This window comes from Artemia franciscana, chromosome 21 (assembly GCF_032884065.1).
Source record: "Artemia franciscana chromosome 21, ASM3288406v1, whole genome shotgun sequence".
Classification (NCBI taxonomy): domain Eukaryota; kingdom Metazoa; phylum Arthropoda; class Branchiopoda; order Anostraca; family Artemiidae; genus Artemia; species Artemia franciscana.
Genome location: NC_088883.1, coordinates 16,577,948 through 16,589,045, shown reverse-complemented (window position 1 = coordinate 16,589,045; position 11,098 = coordinate 16,577,948). Strand labels below are relative to the sequence as shown.

Sequence of the window (11,098 nt, the reverse complement as noted above, 5' to 3'; positions counted from 1 at the left end):
TTTCAGGTTTTGTTTTTAAACTGTTTTAAGGAATTTCGACTGTATCTAGAAATAGATTCTTGAAGAACCAGACGAGGCTTTTGATCGAGTTCATAGTCACAAAAGTTATTGTAAGAGGGAAAATCCCTTCGTAGTTTAAGAAAGGATATCCCTTTCTATTGATTATGGGATCTGTATTTGCACTAAATAAAGATCTCAAAAGTCGAGTTTGTTGTCTTTTCTTGCAATTTGAAAGCGGAAAATTGCAAGGGATTTGCTGTCATGTTTGAGAAAATTCACAATGTTTTCTACCAAAGGTGGATCTAGAGCGAAATCTGGGGGGGGGGGCGTGCCAATAATTGATGAAATTGGCAAGTTTATTTAAAACAAAAGTAGAAAAAAAGGAAAAAAACAAAAGAGGGTGCTAGAAAAATCTTGGGGGGGGTCCCGGCCCACCTGGATCCGTCCCTGTAGTCGTGTCGTGTGCAGTTCTCTAAGCACTGTCGATACCAAAATCACTGTGGCTTGTCAAATTCGTTTGCATTGATGCGTTGTGCTAAAAATAAAATAAAATATAGGGTAGGCAGGGGAGAGGGCAAAGAATTTGTCTCTATATAGGAAACTGACTTCCCTTGGCTTGAATAACAAGGAAAATTTATTGGCTTGAGAAGCAAGATAAGCTGCTTGAACTGGGGTCTGGAACCCCAAAAATGACATATTTCAGGTCATATTTTCCATGTTTCGTTTCAAAAGATTTATTGCAAGGTAATTTATCCTGGTCCCGGTCGGATGGTGTCGGTCTTGATTGTCTTTTCAGATTTCATTTATCAGCTGTTCATTTGGTTTGTCCTGAAAGTCTAGTGGCTAAAACGCCTACCTATCTTGGAAGGGGCCATGGGTTTACGTCCCAGGATAGATTTTTCATCACAATTTGTCTTTGATTTTTCTCTCAGAGGTCCATAACCTGTAGATAAGCAGAATAGTCTGTTGGACGACAGAGACAAAAATGTGTACTCTCTTTTGAGGATCTGGAACTTCCTGAATGACTGTATAATGTAGGACTACTTGCGTTAAATACAAAACTGACCCGTTTCTGTGGATGCTTGAATTATTATCTTAGTTTTTACAATATTTTTGAAGAAACTAAAGTTCAGCTAGTGGGCATACTGGGAGGGAGGGCAAACCAATGTGTGGGAGGGGCGTTGCCCCCACCCTGTCCCATAGCAAATTAAGTCCCTGACGCACTATTGGGATGGTTTTCCATTATTTTAGAATAGTTCTTTTCCAAGGCTTTATAGCCTACATAAGATAAATTTTGGGTGCGGCCGTTGTTTAAGGTTTTATGTAAATTGAAGATTTTCTTGCATGGAGAAGTTTATATTAAATTGCTTAAAGAGCAAAAAACTGGAAATTGCAAAATCCCCGCATAGAGTAACTAAAGGCTCGTATAAAACAGTCATCTTTTAAAATGTTGCTGCTCCGCGGAATGGTGTCATGTTTGACTTACTTTGATGTCCGATTTTTTAAGATCTCTTGTTGAGACCTTCTAAGATCGATATACTTCTCTTGTTGTTCAAGCCAAGGGACAGTAAGTTCCCTATATAAGAGTTTCGGACAATGCGGTTCTAATAATGTACATACAAAGTAGAAACAATAGGGAAAATGTTTTCAAGACAGTGGAAATCAGTTCTGTGATTGTTTCGGCCTTATGTCCAAGGGCTTGTTTTCTGAACGAATCAGGGGTGGATGTGAAAAGTTTTCTTCCCAAATTTCTTGTCATTCTAACTGGAGACTTGCCAATTATTTCCGAAGGAATTTAGTTTTAGGAGGACGTCCAGTACTACCCTTGAGAGATACAATTTTCAAAACGTCGCAAGATGGTTTAATTTGTAGTGTATTCTTCGGAAAAGACTACGTGATGAAATTATTGCGAAAAGTCGTGCTCGTTAAAAAAAAGAATAAATATCAGACTTTATCTTTCAATTCATCTTAGCAAAAAATTTTTTTCAGAAAATTGCATGTTTGATGCTAATATAAAAAGTTGTATCAAGAGTGCAAAAACAAATTTCGGTATTAAACTGTTAAAAGCAGATTACTTAGAATTCCGGAAAAAAATCGAAAATTTCGAATGCAATCTCCAAAAAAACTCGTTTTATCATATTTTAAAAATCAGAAACAGATGACTTTAAATTCGTTCAAAGGTGTTATCACTATTCAATTGAATATTTGAAATACAATATGTTGCTCCCGGTTGTTTGTACCGATGCTCTCAATCTATCTTGCAGTTAAACCAAAAATCTGAAGATGACAAGGTGTCGTGTATAAACGTAGAAAATGACCGTGTTTCAAACAAACGTTCTTAGTCTAAAGTTTGCAGCGCAGCCTATCTATGAGGCATGGACTCATTGATGATGCACATAGCTCAAGTGTATATAGGAATTCCCGCATCTGTATGCGAACCCTGTGACGATAGATTTTATACACTTCCGTGATGAGGAGACACAAAGTGGATGTGCATGAAGAAGGTGATGCATTCCGTGTCATTGTGATGCTCGTTTCTTTCGTACTGATGATTTGAAGGATCATCTGCGACGACATGATAATCTAAGACCTTATTTCTGTGATATATATATATGGGCGTTCATATGCCAATAAAAACGACTTATTGGCCCACGAGAGGAATCATAGAGGGAAAACCTTATATCTACACTCTTTACAGCAAATCTTTTAAGGTTGCTAGGAGTTTATATTTTGCATTTGAAACGATTCCAAATGTGTGACTTTTGTGGTTCCAATTTTGTTAGCGCTGGAGGACCGGCTTTTCACTATTTTCTTGACAAAACTAGTTTTTTTTGTTAATTATGACCTGTAAATTGCTGATTATAGGTGCTGGAGTAACCATATCATTGTGTACAGTCAATATTTGTGCAAGAAATGGGGAACTGTTTTTGACAGTGACAAGGATTGCATTGACCGTAGTCACGGGTTGGAGAATTGTATATAAAAAAGTAAGGTATTCTATAAGGATACGTGCTATTTGTATTTGTAAGTACCTTTAAATAGAGGAATATTAAAACTTAAACGAAAAATTTCAGATTATACTGCTGATTTCACTGCAGCCTCTTTTGTGCATTGTCCTCTTCGTTGTTTTACATACGTGATCCAATCAAAATAAAATAAGTAACCAAAGGAAGTAAGTAATTATGCGTTAAAGTCTTAGGGTGTATTCCAGAAGTCAATTATTATAAATGAAAATTAATTATTTATCCCAATTTTCTGGATTGTACATGCAGAACTAAAAGTTCAACACCTTTTACTTACAATTAGCGTATAAAGGGTTAAATATATAGTTACCCGCAATTTTAGGATGAGGATAATAATCAAACTAGACTGTCTTAAATGCTAATAGGAATTTTGATATCCACTATAAAGAATTATTCAAACTATTAAGATTATCGATTCCTGTCTGTCCTATCAACAACAAAAAATCTGCTGTTATGTCGCTATCCTATATAGTCCTTGGTTTGGTATTTAAGATTTTTGAATTACGCAAGATTTTTGGATTAGAGATCTTACGCTAGAATAGTAATTTTCTATTTATAGAATGAACTAGACTTGATCATCTTGTTAGTTTGAATGAGATGTGGTCCTGTGTGCTATTCCCTGTTGCAGTGGATACCTGACAACTTCAGCAAATGAAGTGGATCTCTCAGCGTTGAAATTAACTGTGGGATCTTGGTTAAGCTGTTATTGGTCAAGTTTCTCGATGCAGGGCGACAGAAGCACCACTTTATCGAATTGCAGATAATTCAGACTGACAAGCACCTTCCACTCATCCTACTTAAATTAAAAAATAAAGTGGCTATAATGTAATTTGTATAAACAAATTATAGGAATTTTTATGGGTGGGAATCCCAGTCCACTTATTGTTTTTAGTCTACTAGAATATAATTACACGACAAATAAAGATATACCAAATAATATTAAAAATTCTCCAAGTAATAAAAGATATTTGGCTGATCTTTTGATTATAAATCGTGATGTGTTTATTTAAGATTTTGAAGAGTATTTACCCATCCGAGTTAATGATGGAACCTACTCATGGTACAGGTCAAAAATACCAGAATTGACTATATAAGATATCCGTATGGTAAGTGATAAATTGGAATTATGTAAGCTTCATCAGTATTATGGCTGTAGAAACTATAGGAAAGAACGAAGTCTTGCCTTGTATAGGCAACTTAACTATAGTTTATAATAAAGAACGAACATCGAATACTAAGAAGTATAATAACCCATAACTCTTAGAAATCAAAGCAAGAGTCAGATCAAAACAAGAAGTACACTATTAAAATAGCGACGAAGACCACACTGCCTTTCCATAACAAACAAATACAAAGCAGAAACAATAGGGGAAATCTTTTCAAGACAGTGGAATCAGTTCCGTGAATATTTCGGCCCTATGTCCAGGGGCTGTCTTCAGCACAATGCGAGAACAAGAGAGAAAATATGTATATATAAATAAACTTACATTAAATTGTGAGAATTAAGACTAAATAATGTTATTTAAAAACTTTTTTTTAAAACAGCCCTAGCATCCTTACTTCAACGAAGTTCAACCAGCAGCGGTGGAACTTTTTTTTTTTTTGAACTTTAATTTTCTGAAATAAATTTTTTGCTAAGATGAATTGAAAGATAAAGTCTGATATTTATTCTTTTTTTTAACGAGCACGACTTTTCGCAATAATTTCATCACGTAGTCTTTTCCGAGGAATACACTACAAATTAAGCCATCTTGCGACGTTTTGAAAATTGTATCTCTCAAGGGTAGTACTGGACGTCCTCCTAAAACTAAATTCCTTCGGAAATAATTGGCAAGTCTCCAGTTAGAATGAGAAGCAATTTGGGAAGAAAACTTTTCACATCCACCCCTGATTCGGACAGAAAACAAAAATACTATTATCATAGGAAAATTCATCAAATGTTATGATGTGGTACATATTCAGAGGTATTACAATAAACCGTATCTTTTATGATGTAACATTTAAACTTTGTTTAATGATTCAAAAAAACTGGAAAATTCAGCGCAGGGCACAGAGGGGGGCATGTCACCTCCCGCTCACTTTCGACCCTGAAGAAGGGCAAAAACAATATGAATTTCCAATCAAAAGAATCCTCTTTCAAGTTTCGCAGATCATTCATTCATTCTGAAGTGATCAAGGGGGGGGGGGCACCTGGACCCGTCCCTGTTTGGCCGGGACGGACCGGACCCCCCCCCCATTCTGAAGTGGCCGGAAAAAATTTAACGTAAATAAGAAATATTATCGCTCGAATCATTCTCTACTATATCAGCACTACTTTCGTTGACTCTTTAATACCCTGGAATTACAACTAAAATACCTTATATTTCGTTGTTCTCTCAAATTTAGTTGTTCTACAACATTGAGCATATGTTTATCAATGGGAAGACGATTTTACCTTCCATTTCGGCATAAAGTAAATTCTCAATAGAAATGAGACATAAGATTTTGTACCCTAATGGTGCGAAGAAATTCATTTTGGTGGCAACCTTGGCTTCACTTGTGAAAGTGAGCAAAATCGTTCGCAATGAATTATTTAAGGTAGATTGAAAAAAGGAACATTTTAAGAGAGTATGTAGATACTTCTCATTTCTAAACCCAAGCTCCCAATATTATTAGCCATATAACTAATGAGCTGATTCGAGCCTTTTAGAATTCAGCATGATCAAGTTTATAGACAAAATAGGAGAAATTAAAAAAGAGGGTTCATTACACAATTTATTTTAACACTCTAATTATATGTTAATAACGCTTCAAATTTATTAGTATTTTTTTAAGGCGTTCTTGCTTATTTTACCGAGTGTTGAGAATGTGTTTTTTAGTTTAATTTAGTATGATACTCGTCAAATTGGTTTGTAAAATTGTCAGTGTTCGGTGACAAAATTATGTCATACTTTTGTATTCCTTATTCTTCAATAATATCCTTGAGAACCTGCAAAATTCAAAGCCGATCAACAGCTTCGACGCAGCGACTTGATCAAAGGCAAAGAGTGGGAACATTCAAATTACTGAAATTAGCTTCTAAAATGCTAAGCTATTGGCAGCAACACGGCTAGTTTTGTAAATTCACCTTTCCAGCATCGATATTATTCGCAGGGGACCTTTTCTTCTTCTTAGAAAAAAGTGCAATCTATGAAACTTTCGGGAAGCGTGGGATTGGTTTATCAAGAGTAACAACATAGAGCATGGTTTATGGAACATAACAGAGAAACTTTATTGAAAACTAATACAAAAAATGTTCACATTTATGATGTCAAACACAAGCTTGAAACTCGACACGTTTTCTTAATAAATCCAGGGAAAGATAAAATCAAATAAACGTAAGAAAAAGCAGATATTTGTCCTATGTTAAAAATTTTGTAATAAAATAGAATAACAAAAATGAAATCTAATGGGGTTTTACAACAGTTTACTAATATGTTTGCTAGCTATTTGTCTTTTCCTTTAAATATTTTCTATCACCAAAGCAAACAAATAAATCCAAGCACAGACATTCAGGATAAAAAAGAAGATGTGATTTACTTTAAACTGCTATCCACTCAAACCTTCATCATTTAAAATAGCAGATCGGGTGATGTTTATAGAAAAAGAAACATAAACCAGCGCAAAATGACATGGAAACTAAGAAGGAGGGGAGAGTGAATCAGGATAAAATTTGGAAGCATTTAGCTATATAGTTGTTGGTGAAAGATTTTCTAGTATAGACATAATTAAATTTAATTTTCTGCACATATGTACTATGTTTCAATTTGTCTTAGTCATGATAATATAAACCAGAATCTAAGTGGATTCAGTAGTTACTAGCTGTGGTAATGTTCAACTGCCCTTAGTTCCAGCAATCTCTCCCCAGTATGAAAGTTTTTCTATCTAATAAAGTCATAATGTTAAAATTGTCACTGTAACTTAAGAAATAAACTTTTATCTCCAAGAATATATTGGAAAACGAACCCATTCTCGTCCTCCGACGACAATACACATGAGATAAAACATAATTAATCAGTAATTTATTTGAGGAGGGGAATTCGGGCGAAAAATTGCTAAGATACCCAAAAACTTAGATACATTTCACTATTATAAAAAGCTAAGAAATAGAACATTAACTATTATTAAACGCTATATTAAAACAAATTAAAGCATTAACTCAATGGTTTATTTTCGTATTTGTATGTACTTATGTGTTTTCTGTTGTTGCTCATTTATTGGTATAATTTCTTTGCTTCTAATTTAAAAGAGAATTAATCTAAAATTCAGCTTCATACAAACTCACGTGATAGTCTCTTTATATGCTTAGGAATTTGAATCGCCCTTGTGAAAAGCCAAGCCAATTCTTCTATTAATTTCATTTCTAATCACTTTTAACAGGCTTGAACCAGTTAGGGGGTAAAAAAAACATTCTTTGTTTAAAACTACAACTATTGAACAGAAACGTCATGTCACTTTTGTTATATGCTAGCGAGTGATGATACAAGACAAATACAATACTCAATACAAAGACAAAGAGGGATGGCGACAAAAAGTCAGTAAAAGTAAGAACTGGCTACTAGTCCTCCCATCAACATTCTATGTGCGAATGTTATTGTGATAACACCAAAAAGAGTTATCGACACTGATAGCCTCATTAATAATTGTAATAAAAACCTGATTTCTATCGAATACGGCTCGAAAAGTGTGACTGGATTTAAGGTTTAATTCTGTCAGTTAACATTAAAACAAGTAATCAAAACGAATATTTTCTCCAAAACACTACACACTCACAATACCCCAAGCTGTACATAAAATAAAAACATTTAAAACAAAATTAAACTTCAAAAACACTGGGACTTGAAGAAATAAGAGATAAACGGAGAGAGAATACTATCTCAACCAAATATTTGGAGTAGAAAAAATTACATTTTTTCTACTCCTAGCATCTTCACGCAAACAAAAGAATTGATATTTTTTTATCAAAAGTTTATAAAAAGCAGGGAAGAGGAGAGTAGGAGAAGGCGTCTTCTTTTTTGATATTCACCTAAAATCATCCATTTAAAAAAAATAACAACTTAAAATAATTGCTACTTTATAAAGTCACACAAGTCCTCATGCTGTTCCCGAAAAGGGATTCAAAATATACTCTCCTGCAAAATAATACATACGTCGGATATACCGATTCGTTTCAGGCACAATTATTGATTTAATTTGCAGCTCAATAATTTCCACTTATAACCCAAGTTTTGAAATTCAAAAACACTTGAGACAAAGTCTAACATTGAAAGCACAGAAAAGAATAGAAAATGTGAGAACAAAAATTAACATCAAACTTTCCTGCTTTTCTGTGCACAGTTACATGTTACTGACCCATCAGAATTTTTATGACCGTTTGACACCAAATTTCTTTTCCACAAATTCGCCAAGTGACATATCTGGCTTAATGAAATTTTCATATCGATTCTTGATCATTGTGCCCCGACGCTGATTGTCCAAAAGAAAACCTTAAAATATAGAAAAAAAATGAAAAATTTAAGACCCTTTTATCTAAGTATGATGTATCACTAGACTCCAATACTAATCCCCTATTCTCATTATTCATTGCTCAAAAGGAAATAAAAAAAACAATGAAGGAAACTAAATAGAAATTCTAATAGATCCTTAACTTTGCAATGGTTATAATTCGTATATGTCTTTACACTACATATATACTTGATGCTTCTAAAGAGAGTATTAAATATGCTGTCAGTTATATACCATCACTTTTAGTGTAACTACGGTTAACGAAAAATCTTAAATAAATAAATAACGCATAAATAAATCCTTTGGTAACTGTGAACAAAAATTTACCCTATTTTAGGCTAATTGGTCATTTTAGAGCAATTGTGATTGTGCTACCCTTAGGGGCTAAGTGCTACAATGAGTTATTAGCAGTAGTGGTGGTATTTCATATTAATCTTCAGCTATTGTAATGCCTTTTAAATTTCTATACTAAAAGTAAGAGGAAATGCAATACAAATATTTTAATGGAAACAAAGACAAAGAAGAAAACTGGATCAACACAATTCCCATCCAATGGTCTTGAATCTGAATTAATGACTAGAAGGGTAGAGCCCATAAATCAATGAACCCCCATACGTAGTCGCAAACAGCTTCAAGCTGTATATTTGGAGCCAGGCACTTGTGGCAAGAGAGGCACATACAACTTTTTTCACAGTTTCCTTGGTTTCTAAAGTTTTTTTCTCGAGTATACCCGCCTCTCCTCTCTCCTGAGATAACTTATAGCGTGTGTCCCTATCCGAGGGGTATCATTTCTAGATTAAATTCAAGTCGCGTAGCTGGATATGTTAAACAACAAACACAAATTATCCATAAACACAGATTACTTTCTAATATAAAAACTTTACAAGTATCGTCAGCCAAGATGACGGTAATTCTCAAAGGACCTTGGAGACAGTACCATATGATATTTGCAACACTCAAGCAGCGTTATCATCAACAGTGCCATTCTACAATTTTTACAACTTGTTTTTTTTTTGGCAGTCTATCATACAAGTTGTGGTGAATAAATACTGGATTACGGTTTAGATGCAGAATTATTCTGGGAAATCTTCGAAATTTCTACTGTTGCAAAGCATGAAGTAGCCCCCTACTTCATGCTTACGATCGAACCCAGAAGTAGCCCCTAGTCCAAATCTACCGCCGAAAAACAACTCAACTCCGATCAGCACAAACAACGATATGCCAACAACATTCAGAGGCAACAACAACATCTCGGATCAGAGCTTGGGACAGGGAAAAGCCACCTTACCTGAAGCGGTCGAGCTCAGCGCTGCAAATGAACTATGCAGCTACTGTCATCTACCGACAGAAAATTCCACGGCCATCAAATGCTTTTTCTGTGGTGAATACGAGCACGCGGGATGTAGACAATTAAACGCCGATCTATTCCTAACAATTAAGAGCCTAGATCCTGATTCACGTCTTTTCAAATACGAATGCGAGAGCTGCAACAATGGAAACGTATCGTTCCTGCAGCTAAAACTGAGGGAAGCGCTCCAGTTAAATGCACCCAGTCCTTCGCTCCCAGCTCCTGTTCCAACGGAAAGCACCATCCAAAGCTATGATACTACTGTTGATGTGATACTGAAGGCTGATAAGGAAAAACAACTTAGAGAAGGAAAACGGACAAATGTTGCGATCTTTGGTCTCCCGGAGTCAGAAGACACCTCTGACAAAGACTTGGTGATTAACCTAACTACAGAGAATGATTTGGGAGCTCACCTGCAGGACGACGACATTCGTGAGGTCGTACGCGTGGGAAGTCAAATAAATGGCAGTAAGCCACGCGTCTTACTAGTCAAACTGAAGGACTCAATCGACACAATCAAGAAGCGACAGAAGATTCTCAGCGCAGCCCCAAATCTAAGAAAATCGACCAACGAACTTGTAAAAAACCAGGTCTACATAAACCCTGATCGAACACCAATGCAAAGGGCACAACTGGCACAACAGCGTCGAGCAAAGTCGAGCCAAGGTCAGCAAGCACAGCAACACTCTAATGTTACTGGAAGCACCAATTCCAGGTCCAACGGGAACCAGAGAATGAGACAACAAGCGAGACCATCAAATGGTCCCAGCCAACGACAGCCCCAAAATTGACGAGGAAAAGGCCCAAGCGATACAAATGAATCCGAAAAAAAATAAAATGCCTCTATTTCAACGCTGACTCTCTCTTAAACAAAATGGAGGAAGCAAAGCAGGTTATCAAACTGGAAAATCCAGATATTGTGGCAATAGTAGAAGTTAAACCAAAAAACTACAGATACTTACCTACCGTCACAGAGCTCAGTATCGAAGATTATTATCTGTATGAACAAAATCTGGAAGAGAATACAGGTAGAGGGATAGTCTGCTATTGTCGAAAAGGCACCAACGTGCATCCAATATCGAGGTCCAACCGACACGATTGAGCCCAAAGAAAGTCTGTGGATCTGCATTAAGTCTAAAACGACCAGTGACACTGTTCTTGGGATGTGTTATCGTAGCCCCAACAACACTGACACATCCGACGA

The 11,098-nt window shown here is 35.6% G+C and overlaps 1 protein-coding gene across 1 annotated transcript in view; it reads right to left on the bottom strand.

Moving 5' to 3' along the window:
• Positions 1-6,248: 6,248 nt before the first annotated feature.
• LOC136040883 (R3H domain-containing protein 4-like) overlaps positions 6,249-11,098 on the bottom strand; it is a 33,902-nt gene continuing 29,052 nt past the window's right edge. Inside the window, exon 6 of the mRNA XM_065725290.1 lies at positions 6,249-8,527. Within this exon, the coding sequence (XP_065581362.1) occupies positions 8,406-8,527 (122 nt within the window). The 3' untranslated portion in view covers positions 6,249-8,405. The remainder of the gene's footprint in view (positions 8,528-11,098) is intronic.